Source organism: Mustela putorius, unplaced genomic scaffold (assembly GCF_011764305.1).
Source record: "Mustela putorius furo isolate JIRA1106 unplaced genomic scaffold, ASM1176430v1.1 tig00003898_pilon_pilon_pilon, whole genome shotgun sequence".
Lineage (NCBI taxonomy): Eukaryota > Metazoa > Chordata > Mammalia > Carnivora > Mustelidae > Mustela > Mustela putorius.
Window position 1 is genome coordinate 20,985,024 of NW_025422047.1, and position 14,711 is coordinate 20,999,734.

General features: G+C 42.3%; 1 protein-coding gene across 3 annotated transcripts in view; it reads right to left on the reverse strand.

The window, feature by feature from the left end:
• Positions 1-12,359, reverse strand: part of SLC7A8 (solute carrier family 7 member 8) — a 50,342-nt gene extending 37,983 nt beyond the window's left edge. Inside the window, exons 1-2 of one of the 3 annotated variants that reach the window (XM_004755327.3) lie at positions 12,031-12,359; positions 11,438-11,628 (exon numbers count right to left, since the gene is read on the reverse strand). In XM_004755327.3, coding sequence (XP_004755384.1) covers positions 11,438-11,588 — 151 coding nt within the window. In that variant the 5' untranslated portion in view covers positions 11,589-11,628; positions 12,031-12,359. Of the gene's footprint in view, positions 1-11,437 lie in introns of all 3 variants that reach the window. The other 2 variants (XM_004755326.3, XM_004755325.3) reach the window with 2 other exon arrangements.
• Between the last annotated feature and the right edge of the window lie 2,352 nt (positions 12,360-14,711).

A 14,711-nucleotide genomic window follows, 5' to 3' on the forward strand; every position in this document is an offset into this window, starting at 1 on the left:
CTGGAACACATATCCGACTCCTTCCTTCTACCGCACCACGTTCGATGGTGATTTACAAAATGTTCTCATTTGTTACTTTATTTGATTCTTGGAATTACTTTCCTAGATGCACAGGGTGGATATCATCATTCCAATTTACTTTTGCTAAGACTGAGTTTTAGAGAGGAGAGGAGACTTGACCAAAATCTCACAAAGCATAGGCAGCAAGGCCTGGACTAGAGGCCAAGTCCTTGAACTTCCAGCCTGGGTTTCCTCCACTACTCTACATGGCCTCTCCTCTAGAAATTGCATAATAGGACTTTTACACTTGAACCCTGTCCAAATGAGGTTTTTCTGGAGTGGCTCCGAAAAAGGAGAAGGGGGAAATGTCTTTTCTATTTTGACTATGAAGCTTTCTTAAGAGGCTAGAAGAAAGTTGATTACTGTGGAGATGTATTTCTCCATTGTTTTACTTTTAGACTCCTTGTCTATAAAACCATTCAAGAATGAAATGCCCATCCATCTAGTATAGCCGAGGTTTCAATCCTCCCTTTCATCCACCCCAATTAGTAAAATAATCATGTTATCACATAGATCTTCTTTGGTCAAAAGGGGTCCTAGGATGCCTGGACAATGAGGCCCAGCTTGGCTTCTTCTGTCAAAAAAAAGCTAAGCAAACCACTCCATTAAAAAAGAGGCCAAGTTGTATCTGTGGGCAAGTCATCACTAGAGAAATGTTGGAATTAAGAAAATCCATGTTTGCCATGAATAACCACTGACTTCCCCACTTGTGGGCCAATACCCATGTGACTCCTATTAAGGCTTTACTCACATCCAGGCCTGTCCACACTAGAATGCTGCAGACATCAAAGAATTTCCTAGGGCATGGATTTACAGACTTCTAATGCCCAAGAGACCCTCAGATACAAAAGGTTTGGCCTTCCTTAATAACTCATGCTAGTCTTAGAGTCTAGTCAGAGCTCCTCCTACGGCTTGGAGGTTCTGTCCATTTCCATAATGTTCAGAGAAAGCCAAGGTGAACTTTCTTTCTTTTCTTTTTCCTTTTTAAGATTTTATCTATTTTATTTGAGAGAGAGAGAGAGAGCATGAGCAGGGAAGGGTAGGGGCAGAAGGAGAAAGATAAACAGACTCCCCACTGACCAGGGAGCCTGATGTGGGACTCGATCCCAGGACTCCGGGATCATGACCTGTGCTGAAGGCAGACGGTTAACCAGCTGAGCCACCCAGGTGCCCCTAAGGTGAACTTTCTTTATGTTTCTTCCTTAAAGTGGCTGAGAAGATCTCAGGACTTTCAGGATGGGGGGAAGATGGAAGCAGAGTCTGGTATGTTGGGGGCTTTGATCCTCATGGCAGGAAGCTCACCCTGAGGACACTTTCCCATCAGGACCATACAAATAGCTACATCAGAGTGACCCTTTGGAGCTGCCATTCTGAGAAGAATAGAGATGTGGAAGGTGCTGCAGGAATCCCACTGTTTTGGATCCCTTACTGAAAAGTGAGGAGGGCACTAAGGCTCAGAGATGGGGGAGCCACTGATTCCTTGCTTTGCCACCCACAAGCCATGTAACCTGAATTTCTCTGACAGTCCCTTCCTTCACCTCCTGAATGGAATGATTGTTCCTGTCCTGACAATCTAATGGGTTTGTTGTGGGGATCAAGGGAGGAATATGTGTAGGAGCACTTTGTAATCTGTGAAATACCAGCAAATATAAGGAATTGGTAGAATTTATAGCAGTTAGAATAGAATCGATCTCTAGAAGAATCCAACGGACTTGCTTTGGAGGCTTGGTTCCAAAACATCACTGCAGAGCCAGGACCATGAAGCATTCTCTGAGTCATTTGTCTGCTTGTCTAGGTATAATTTTTAGATGCCGCAGGTGGGCGGCCAGCAGGTAATTGCATCTTAAAAAGTATTTACTGAGCACCCACTCTGTACATGCTTGCTTTAAAAGGTAATTGGGAAGCACTTGTTCACACACGGACTTTTAATGACATAGATGGAGCCAACCTCCACCCACCAGCCTCTGAAAGGCAGGCATCCTGGCCTGAGGGGCTACTAGTGCTGAGCCCTCACATATGCCCATTAAAGATTCAATTCTGGCCTCCAGCGTTCCCCTGTCTTGTTGGGGAACCAGGCACCAGCAGAGACAGGTTTTATCTATCTCAGTGGTTCTCATCCAGGGGCAATTTTGTGCCATTTCCTCCAGCCCCAGGGGACAGTTGGCAATGACTGGAGACGGACTTGATTGTTACAACTGGGGGAGGGGAGTTCCACTGGCATCTAGTGGAGGCCAGGGCTGCTGCTAAACATCCTTGGTTACACGTCACAGCTCCCCACAACAACAAAATATCTGGCCCATATGTTAACAGCACTGACGTTCAGAAACACTGTTCTAACCTCAAGCCTCACTGTCATCATCTGGTTCATCCCTAAAGTTCCTTTTAGTATATGTGCTGCCGAAGTGAGCACTAAAGTTCCTTTTAGATTAGAACTTGGATGATTTTTGGGGCGCCTGGGTGGCTCAGTGGGTTAAAGCCTCTGCTTTCGGCTCAGGTCATGATCCCAGGGTCCTGGAATCAAGCCCCACATTGGGCTCTCTGCTCAGCAGGGAGCCTGCTTCCTCCTCTCTCTCTGCCTGCCTCTCTGCCTACTTGTGATCTCTGTCTGTCAAATAAATAAATAAAATCTTAAAAAAAAAAAAAAGAACTTGGATGATTTTTTAAAAAAGATTTTATTTATTTATTTGTGTGAGAGAGTGCCCAACCAGGGGGAGAAGCAGACAGAGGGAGAAGCAGGCTCCCTGCCAGGCAAGGAGCCCAATGTGGGACTTGATTCTAAGACCCTGGGATCATGACCAGAACGGAAGGCAGACACTTAAGCAACTGAACCACCCAGGCGCCCCAAGACTAACTCATTTTTAAAAAGATTTGTTTAGGGGCACCTGGGTGGCTCAGTTGTTTAAGCATTTGTCTTTGGCTCAGGTCATGATCCCAGGGTCCTGGGATTGAGTCCTGCTTTGGGCTCCCAGCTCAACGGGGAGCCTGCTTCTCCCTCTGCCTGCTGCTCCCCCTGCTTGTGTGCTCTCTCTCTCTGACAATTAAATAAATAAAAGATTTAAAAGATTTGTTCATTTTATTTTTTTATTAATGTATAATGTATTATTTGCTTCAGGGGTACAGGTCTGTGAATAATAAGTCTTACACAATTCATAGCACTCACCATAGCACATACCCTCCCCAATGTCCATAACCCAGCCAGTATTTGTTTATTTTAGAGAGAGAGAGAGAGAAAGCATGAGTGGAGGGAGGGGCACAGAAAGAAGAGGAGGGAGAGAATCTCAAGCAGACTCCCTGCTGAGTATTGAGCCTGATATGATGCAGGGCTCCATCCCACAACCCTGAGATCATGACCTGAGCTGAAATCAAGAGTTGGACACTTAAGCAACTGAGCCACCTAGACACCTGGAGAATAACTGATTTTTAGGCCAAGAAAATTTTTTATTGTGGTAAAAATCATATAACATTAAATTCACCATCTTAACCATTTTTAAATATACAGTGCAGTAGCATTAAATATATTCACACTGTCAAACATCTCCAATGGATGATTTGTTTTTAACTGACTGCTATCATTCAACAAACACTTCCTAAGCATTTGCCACGTGCCAGGCTGAATACTCAGGGATGTGAAAATGAGTAAGACTCAGTCCCTGCCCTCAAGGAATTGTGTGAAGTGAGGACACGTAAGTGGACATGGAGCTGACAACGACTGTGCTATATGACAAGGTATCAAAAAGGAAAGGTCACTGGCGTGGGCCACTCACAACAAGCTTCCTGGAAGAGGGGAAATACAAGACAGATGCTGATGTGTAAGAAGACTCAAATCAGCAGCGAGGAAGGGGAAAGCCTTGGCTGGTTGATAAACAGGTCAGGCTTGGTCTGAACTGGCCAGTTCTTCTCATCTGCCTGATTGGTCCAATCTAAATTTCTGAACCAGAATTACTGAGTATGTGTCAAGAAATTGGAGGTGGGAGGAAAGTAAGGGTGATGGAGGAGGAGGAGCTCAAGGAGAGAAAGAAACTAAAATTTATTAAATATATACCAGGGGAGACCAGCTGTATTTTAATACTCCACAAGAAACTTCCACTTACAGGTAAGTAAACTGATAACTTGTTACAGATTACAAAGCGTATAAATGGGCAAGCAGTTTGCAAATTTAAGACTATCTCCTAAGCCCCTCGTCTTCTGCTACATTACCAATGCTTCCTCCCTTTCAAGGACACGCTGATACAAATCGTACAAAAATTCATTATATGCCCTCTACTCCAGCATCAGAGCCTGCTTAACAAAAGCCGCCTTATCCCTAAGGCAACGGACCCGCCTGTATCAGCTGCTTACTAAATATGCCCTAAAGAACCGTACCCTAAAGAACCAGCTAAAGCATTTATGCATTTCATAGATCTTTAAAATTTATCTACTGATGAGAAAAGTACATTGAGCATTTCTGCAGCAAGAGTACTCTCTCTGGGTAATCCACTGTCACAACATGAAGCAGTGTGAAGTTGCCTGGACCACCTTCTGGCATATTGTGAAACCCTCGCCCCAGAAGTGACGTCACTGCTCATGCTGAGGTTATTTAAAGTAGGGAGCAAACCAATGGGAATACTCGTGACTGTGACAAAGGATGAGGGATGAGATAGAATCGATAAAGCTTTCAGCTCAAGCTTCATTCATTCTATAAATAAAATAGCTTGAAATAGGTCTGAGGGATACTTTTTGCTTCTTAGAAACAAAATTCACCAGTGCTCAGCACAGGACCTAGCATATAATGTGCTGAGTAAGTGTTTGTTGAATGTTAAAATATAGACTAGTCTCAAATCCTGTTATCAGCAGCTCCTACCTCCATCCCAAGGAGAAGCCTGCAGTTTGCCATTTCCAGATTTCCTGAGAGAAGGGACTTGGGGAGCCTGATTTGTGGGCATGTTCTGGAAGGGACGCAAGGCATAGTCTTTCTTGTTTGGTGTGCTCAGCCAGGAGTTAAAAATTGGAAGGGAACAGTTCCTAGTTCCCAAGCTCCTGAATGGTTGTTGTTTTTGGTGGTTCAGAATATATTATTGGATTTGTTGCTCATGCCTGCTTTTTTGACACCCCTACATAATCACCCCAAACATTAACAATAACAAAATAGGAGCAATGGCAAAAATTCCTGATGTATTTCTTTATAGGTAGCTGTGATGCTGGATTAACCCTCAGAGGAAAGCAGAAAACCTTGGTAGCCAGGCAACTTGAGAAACTCCAATCTGTATGCCCCATACCTCCATGCCACTTTAATATGCTGGTTTAATTCAGAAAAGCTATATATATGGTGCCAACCTCTCCAAGAAGTCATTTGATCTGTGTACAGGGTATTTTTGTCGTTGTTTTTCCTAAATAAAATGAGCTAGTTGGTTCTGTTTCTTAGACACAATTTTTTCCTTGCTCGGTTCCTACTGTTTTCCCCCAACCCCAAGAATCTCCTAGACACTCAATCGCAGAACTCTGCTCTGTGGGAGAATGTATTATACCCCTGCCAGTAGCAGGCTCAACCAGACTGCTCCTTGAGCTCTGTGGTTCCTGGAGGCAGGAAGCATGCAACAGGATCCCTGTCCCCAGCTGCCTGGAGTTACATGCTGTGGAGCATTTTGGTTAAGCCCAGCGGCTTCAGAGTTTAATGACCTGAAGGGAATCCTGGCTCTGTCATTGCCCACTTATTCATTCAAACCCTTCCTGTCTATGACTGTACTAATTACATGAAATTAGGAGAGAATATTTAGAAAGCACTGATCAGGTACTATTGTCAGTGCATCATAGTGCTCAATAAATGGCAGCTACTTATTTTTAAGATTACACTGCTGGGTATAGCCTTTCTCTATTCACCAAGATGTGTTTGTTTTGACAAGCCTCCTACTTGGCTTCTGTCTCGAGTTTTCTCTGAGAACAATGAGTTTTAAACATGTTTTTATCTTGAATGAACCAAATCCTAATCCCTCTGTGTTTTTTTTTTTTTTTTTAAGTTAAAGTACAAACTCAAGAAGCAATTGTCACACTCCATCCCTCTGGTTAACATCCAATAGGCATTTTAGGGATTAGAAAGCTAATAAACATCATATTAGAGATTAAAATGTAAAATCTGAAGTGGTGGAAAATGCATGGGTCTGAAAATCTTTTGGACTTGAAAAATTTCCAAATCACTCCAGTGCTATTGTAGTATGGTCATACAGATAGCTATACTTCTTTGTTGACAAACCCCCTTAGGGAAAAAAAAAAAAAAGTCAGGGGTGCCTGGGCAGCTCAGCAGTTAAGCTTCTGCCTTTGGCTCAGGTCATGATCCCAGGGTCCTGGGATGGAGGCCCTCTGCACTGGGCTCCCTACTCCCCGGGGAGTCTGCTTCTTCCTGTCCCTCCACCTGCCGCTCCCACTGCTTGTGCTCTCTCTCTCTGTCAAATAAATAAATGAACTCTTAAAAAAAAAAAAAAGGATTTCCCCCAACCTTTTCAGTATCAGACATCTAGGGTCTTTCCTGACTCCGATGTCAGGGTTATGGTCCTCCATGGCCCACTGCCCCACCACACAATACACACTGGCTTTATTCCTTTCCCTCATGGTGGCTAAGAGCTTTGGCTCTGGAGTTAGGCCATCTCAGTAATCCGTTGTGACCATGGGCAAATTACCTACCAGATCTGTGACTCAATTTCCCATGTTTAAAAATAGAGATAATTATGATACCTGCTTTCAGGGGATCGTGGTCAGGATTAAATAGGGTAATATACATTAAAAGTTCATAGCACAGGAACTGGCATTTAGTAAGAGCTCAAATACTGTTTTTTTGTTTTAATTTTTATTTTTTAAGGTTTTATTTTTAAGGAATCTTTATACCTAGTGGGACTTGAACCCACAACCTTGAGATCAAGAATCATATACTCCACCCACTGAGCCAGCCAGGCACTCCGCTAAACACTATTTAAAAAATAGTGATCAGTATTGTTTTGCAGCAAGTATACCAAGTCCATTCATAAATATACATGTGCTAAAAACAAAATGGTCTGACATACTATGAGTATTTTTTCTTTAGGCTCTTTAGCTGGCCTGGTGCCTCCAGACCTAGATTCTGGGTATGTACCTACATATGTAAATGGCATAAAGTGACCGAAACAGCCAGGAACTCTGTGGGCACCTCTACCACGGCTGGGGAAAACTCTAGTCCATAGAGAGGAAAGGTGTGGATGTGGGAGAGTTAATAGGAGCAGGGTCTGTGCTGACCAGATCCTGTAGTAGCTGAGCCAACCTCAGGCTGCCCCTCAAGTCTTACTGCAATTGTACCAGGAATGTTACCTTTTGCTCCCAATCAGCTGAGCTGATTGCTCAGCTCCCCTGTATCCTGGGGCACTTTTTTTCTGGGAACGCACCACTAACTGCTTCATCTGTAAAAACAAATAAGGACCTCTGCCCAGGGTCTAAAGGAAAGCATCCCTTTAGGACATAAAAATAGAAATAGTAGAGAAGAATGCTTAAAAGCTGAGTTCAGGATTTAGATAAGCTCTAGGTTTGAATCTTGCCTTCAATACTTTTTAGCTGTGTGAACTTCAACAGGTTGCTTATCCTTCTGAGCCTCTATTTCCTTACCTGGAAAAAGGGTAATAAGTGCCCCCCAAGAAGAATATTGTGAGACATAAATGGGATACTGATGTTAGGTAATTGCACAAGTTTCTGGCATATAAATAAGTGCCTAATAATGACAGCTTTGGGGCACCTGTCTGGTTTAGTCCATGGAGCATGTAACTCTTGATCTCAAGGTTGTAGGTTCGAGGTCCATGCTGGGTGGAGAGATTATTTAAAAAAAAAATAATGATAGCTGCTCCATGGGGCACAGGGGTGGCGCAGTCCATTAAGCATCTGCCTTTGGCTCAGTTCATGATCCCACAGTCCTGGGATTGAGTCACCCTCTCCCCCCACCCGCATCAGGCTCCCTGCTCAGCTGGGAGCCTGCTTCCTCCTCTCCCTCTGCCCCTCTTCCCTATTCGTGCTTTCTCTCTCAAATAAATAAATAAAATATTAAAAAAATTTTTTTGCTTCTCCATCACACTCTCTTTAGATTTTGCAGGGACCACACATTCATGGTAAAATCAAAGTTCATCTATTGCCAACAGATTTCCTTAGCCAAGTATATGAAGAGCAATAGTCTTATTAGATTAGGGCAAAGGTGATGTTAAAAAATTAAAATGGCCTGGAGTGTCTGGCCAACTCAGTCAGTGGAGCATGCTACTCTTGATTTCAGGATTGTGAGTTCAAGCCCCACACTGAGTGTGGAGCTTACTTAAAAAAAAAAAAAATTAAAATGGCCCAAACTAATTGATTTGGGGGCTTGATGAAATTATTTCTTTCTCAAAGATTTTTCAAGCCAGGTTCACAACAGTCCTTCAGATAAACACTTCTTATAACATATTCAGGTTTTTTTCAAGAGCCAACTAAATACAACAATCATTTGAGTTATTGTTCCATGTCAGACTAAGTACCAAAGATTCAAAGATGTAGAAGATACATTTTTTTTCCTCAAGGAAATAACTGTTTAGTTGTTAATCTTTTTACCTGTGAAATCTCCCAGAATCACCTTCTCTATTCTATCTTTTCCCATATCCTTTAAGATGTTTCTTAATCTAGGGCTGGGTGAGAACTTCTCACTCTTTGTGTTTCCCACCATTCATCTAACTTTGTCCTCATTCAACTCCTACATAACTCAACAATATCATTAGCTTTTAAAGTTTTTTTTTGTTTGTTTGTTTAATGTATATGAATCTCATCTCCCCAATCAGATTATAAGTAACTTTAGGGCATGGGTTTCTATTAGTTCATTCTATATTTCTATAACACCTGCCATTCTGTTATTCCTTATTTATTTATTTTATTTTATTATCCCCTCCCACCCACTCCCCCTGTTATTCCTTATTTAGATCATCAAGGATGACTGTCAATGAAATTTTATGAGCTTGTACAAAATACATAGTTTAACTTATCCCTCTAAGTCAATTGGGTATGAGATAGATGGATTTGGGGCAAGTGAGCTACTTTCCCATACAGCATCACCTGATCCATTTAGGAAATTTCCTTTCTCTTTTTGCCTTCTAATTTTCTCTCTTCCACAGTGTTGGAAGATCACTGAATTCTGCATGGAAAATGCCATTTCTATTTTTGCCTTTGGTCTTAAAAAGGCTTGAATCACTATCATTCTTGAAAAGGCTTAAATCACTATCATAGAAATCCCTCTAGAAGAGGACAGGGCAGCTGCTTAGCACATCTGAAATTCAACAGCCAAGCAAGAGGAGAAGCAGAAAGGATTTTGCCCCCATATCATCCTAAAGGGGAAAACTGTATCTTACCCTGGCTTAAATGGAGTTGGAATAGTGCCTATTAACTCAAAGATTCTCACACTTTGGAAAAACATCCTGATTTCTCTGAAATCACCTATATGGGATCTTTCTTCACCACAGAGTTATTATTCTTATCACTGTAATGTCAATGGGAATATTGGGACCATTCTCACAGTGAAGCGCGGTCCACAAGGTTGTGGACAAATCAGTAGTAACATTCACCCATCTGAGATTTTTTTCAACATTTATTACATTGTTGAAGGGAGAGACAAGAACAACCTCAGTATATAGGAAAATGTCCTCTACCCTTGAATACCTGCATATACACAGGGTGGGTGAGCAAGGCCAAGGCAGGAAGGAGGTTTGATTGTGCTTGTGTGCATGTGAGTGTGCACATTTGTGTATGAATCAGAACCTTCCCAAAGGGAGGAAAATGCTTAATCCTATCAGTCAAACTGGTGAAAGAGGTAACAGGCTCTGGGCTATTTATAGACCTTAAATTGGCATGTGCTGTACATATTGAATACTTTGCTGATCTCATTTTTTTAGAGCAGTTGAGATGAAGGAAAAGCAAAGAAAAGGTAATAAGATTCAGATCATGACTGTAATTTTAAAAATAACATTACCTTTCTTATAATTGTAGATGCCTGGAAAATTTCCCAGAGTCAGAGAATTAGATAAAACGGGATTCAATTTTGAAAACAGAGTGGAGATAACCTGATCACTGAAGTCTGGGTGTAGAGGTGAAGAGGATTATCTGAATACTGTACTGATTTTATTTGATTTCAAGGGTGTTCTCCAGTGTCACTATTGCTTCCGTGCCAAAATGCCTCTGTGCTGCTGCATATAACATGGGGTCATCCAGAGACACTGACTTGAGGGCAGCAGTAAGCAATAAGCCCTCAAAAGGAACTTTGGAGAGTTGACACAAACATAGCTGTCCTGATCATCCCACGTCCCTTTCTCTAGGAAGAGGGTAAAGCTCTCTACCAAAAACAGCAGAAGAAACGCTCACCCTCTGAAGTAAGGACAGTAATGAGCCATTGCCCATCCATCTCCAGGGCCTCTCTGGAAAGAGGAAGGTGTGTTGTTTAGAGATGGAACCATATTTGGGACTCTTTGCCCAGCAGACTGCTGTTAAGGGGTTGGAGTGGCCTGCACTGGCTCTCTCAGGTACACTTGGGCCCCCCAGCTTCGAAGTCTTCTGGCTGGGACACATTTTACCCATCAATTTCTCCTTGACTCCATGTTCTAGTCATTCTAGTTACTCCTATTTCCCTTTGAGAACCTCAAAAGGTCTTCCATAAATGTTAAAAGATGGGCGGACTTGCTAGGCAACCAGAGAAACTGCAAATTCTATGTTAGGGAGAGGCATGATCCATCTTATCTCTCCTTTTCTTCCATGATTTATTTCCTCATCTGTGAAATGGGAATAACAGCACTGTCGCATTTACTTTACAAAGCGTGACTGCTGCATAAGATGAAAATCTACAGAAGCGCAAGGCATTAGCATTGCTGTGATAGTTATTTTTGTTATTACACATCCCCAAGGCTCACAGCTTCTCAGGACTTAAAACAACACAATATCTACTAAACTAAGTAGGTCTCAAAAGCCTGTCCCCAGCCTGTTAAAGAGATGGCTGCATGAAAGCTTGTTAGAAATTCAGGTTCTCTAGCCCCACCATAAGCCAACAGGATCAGAGCCTTCAAGTGTGAAGCCAAGAGACCTAGATTTTCAACAAGCTTCCAAGCAATGCTGACCATCAGCCAGGTGTGTGAGCCCTATTTACTCCATTCCATGAACACTAGACAGAACTGCTCAAACACTGGTTTGAAGGAAGAGATGGATGACATACACAGCTTCCTAGACCCCTCAGACTTGACCAGTGGGGGATGGGTTACAGCACAGGTGAATGACAATTCTTTTCTTGGGGAGTAGGAAGCAAAAACAGCACTTTCGAGGAGCTAAGCTTCCACAAGAGGACCACCAGAGAAGGGAAGGAGTGGTGGGTGGGAAAAGTAATTGGACTCACCTACAATGATACCACAAGCACTGACCAATCCAATCTCTTTCTTCAGGGCTACTCCACCTCCTCCGGAACCAGACTCGGGGCTGGCCTCCGACTCGCTTCCACCGGGGTGGTTCTTTTCAGTGTTGTTTCGGTGCCTGGCTCCTTTTTCCATCTTTCTCGTAGGATTCCACCTCCGAAAGGTATCTCTCTTTCTGAATAAGTGTGGGTGTAAATATATTTTAAGAGACTGTCTTTCAAACTGAAACGTCTTTTTCTGAAACAAGGACCACTCCTACCCCTCTTTAAAAAGACTCAGGCAGATAAAAAGAGAAAACTGAAAATATTCCTATTCCGTATCGACACTTTCTTGTCACTCGTGCTTAGAACAAGGAAAGGGCTGTTAAAAAGGGGTGGGGGGAATAAACATAGATATTTAAATATAAAAATAGAACTGTACCAGCTACTCCGGCTGGAATTTTCCTGAAGGGGATGTAGATCTTCAGAGACCAGGATGGTTCCGCAATGTGTACCAGGCAGTGGCTTATTTTAGACTCTTCAAAGATAGTCTGGGTTTCACTCAGCTCTGCCCCTAAGAAAACAAAGATTGTCTTTACCTCCCCTTAGCCTTTTCTTTTTGATGAAGATAAGAGTTTTCATTAACTGAAGGGAAAACAGGCAATCCTCCGGTACTTTCTTCTCTTCCAGAAAAACAACTGTGGACCAGACCGGTTTGCTCTAGATCTTGTTTCCACCTGCTGTGGGTTTGTTTTCCCCTCCCTGTCTTCTGCCTTCCGCTTTTTCCAGATGTCCTCTTCTGTTCGTTTGTTTTCCTGTCCTTGTTTTCTTTCTTCTGAGCTCCGTCCTCACAGCACAGACTGCCCCATCTCTCTAGGTTATGGGAGAGTGACTCTGGCACACAAGATTGTGCTTCCCTTTTAGCATGGGGTTTTATGTGCTGAGATAGCTCCGCCCCCCACCTCCTCGGTCTCTCCATCCTCAGTCTGTCTCCTCCCTCTTCTTCAATTTAAATATTAGCACCCAGCCCCCAAAGATCACCGAGAAAATGGATTAAAATATTCTGCCTTGTAATCGTCTCTCATTCTCCATCTTTCTCCTTGTAAGAAGTGGAAGTAAAATCCTTCCATGTCAACTGTTCTGGGAGAGTTCGTTAGCTGGTATAGCATTACAGGTCATACAGCATTTGCGAGCTTTATAAATAAGGGACCGGTTGTGCAGACACTTTAATGCCATCAGAAATACACTGGCAACTGTGCTAAAATATTTATGTCCGGATCATTTGAGGATACAGGAGAGAAGGTTGTAAGGACCTTGTTTTCAAGTTTCTGAAAGTAGGAAATGCACGGCTGAGGGAGGGGAATGCAAAGAATTAAGAATAATGGAAAAGAGGTTCATTTAAGTAATTGTGAGCTGTGAAGGGCATAAGTGAAACAGAACCACCAAAAGAGGTGGTAGACTTACTGTTCACATCTCTTATTTAGTGTAAGCTAAGACAGGACAAAAATGACTCCCATCTTAGATCCAGGAAAGAATGACACAAAATCTGATCGAATGGAACCTTTCATAGCTTCTAATACTTTTTGCATAGATAAATTATTTGAGAGATAGCCCAGGCAAGGAGTGGGGAGCTTTCAGCACCTTTCTGACCATAAAGCAGATTGCTGATGTTAAGAGATGGCCAACTAAGGACACCTGGGTGGCTCAGTCCTTAAGCGTCTACCTGCGGCTCAGGTCATGATCCCAGGGTACTAGGATCAAGTGGCATGGGGCTCCCTGCTCAGCGGGAAGCCTGCTTCTCCCTCTCCTGCTCCCCCTGCTTGCTTGTGTTTCCTCTCTCTCTGTCAAATAAATAAATAAAATCTTATTAAAAAAAAAAAGAGATGGCCAACTTATTACCATATTGATATTGTGTCTTGGATTCCCTGAAGAATTTCACCCAGGAACTGCTGCCTTATGGCAAGAGCAACAATATCTATTGTATTTGTAAAGTACATTGAAAAACAGCAAGAAGCAAAATAGCAGGCCATACTATAAATCTAAAATAAAATTGTTTTGGATCTGTATTAAATAAATTGTGCAAAAGCACTTGATTTTAAAGTGGGTCTAAAAAATAAAGCTGACAAGTAAGTACAGAAATTTGGCCTCACTTTTTGGAAAATGTTCCAAAGACTTCAGATTTTAAGGAAAATACCTAATTGCTTAAAAGAGGGATAGTTGAGCTATTGTAGCAAAGACTTTTCAAATAAGATAAAGTCCAATCCACAGTATTTCCACTTTGCCCCTTAACCACTCAGCAAGTATTAAGAAGTTTCAAAGGTTGGGAGTTTAACTTTTTCTTCAAGATACAGCAAATTGAAAGCCTCAGCAAAATAAATAAACAAATAAATTAATTAATAGGATTTTTAATAAAGACAGAAGAAAAGGAAATATATAGCACAAAACTCCACAGGAGGGGATGAGTCATGGCAATTTTGAGTTGCCTCTGGCCTTTCCTGAAGGACAAAGCATTGAGGAAAAATTTGATGGATTCATCTTTAAACAATGCGATTTGAAGATTTCTGCCCAAATTTCAACATTAATGTATAAAAAATAATCTTTCTCCTTCTCAAAGATGAGTTGTTTCAGTATAATATGTATTTCTAATTTAACTGATATAGATTTAATATGAGATAAAACATGAATGTGCATTCTGACCACAGAATGGCAGGCTTTAGTCAGCTGAATTTATGATTAAAGAAGTTAAGGAGGGTTATGGGATCAAACACATTCTACACAGCCACTAAAATACTTAGTACTAGAGACTCTTCCCCTCTTTCTTTCTTTTTTTTTTTTTTTTAAATTTATTTATTTATTTATTTGACACAGAGAGAGAGAGATCACAAGTAGGCAGAGAGGCAGGCAGAGAGAGGAAGGGAAGCAAGCTCCCTGCTGAGCAGAGAGCCCGATGCGGGACTCGATCCCAGGACCCTGAGACCATGACCTGAGTCGAAGGCAGCGGCTTAACCCACTGCGCCACCCAGGAGCCCTTCCCCTCTTTCAACAGGAACATTTATTTATTCAGATTACATGGCTCACTTCAGGTTGGAATCTTTTTGTGAAATAAACCCTAGGGAGGGGCGCCTGGTTGGCTCAGTGGGTTAAAGCCTCTGCCTTCAGCTCAGGTCATGATCCCAGGGTCCTGGGATTGAGCCCCACATCCCATTGGGCTCTCTGCTCAGCAGGGAGCCTGCTTCCCTTCCTCTCTCTGCCTGCCTCTCTGCCTACTTGTGATCTCTGT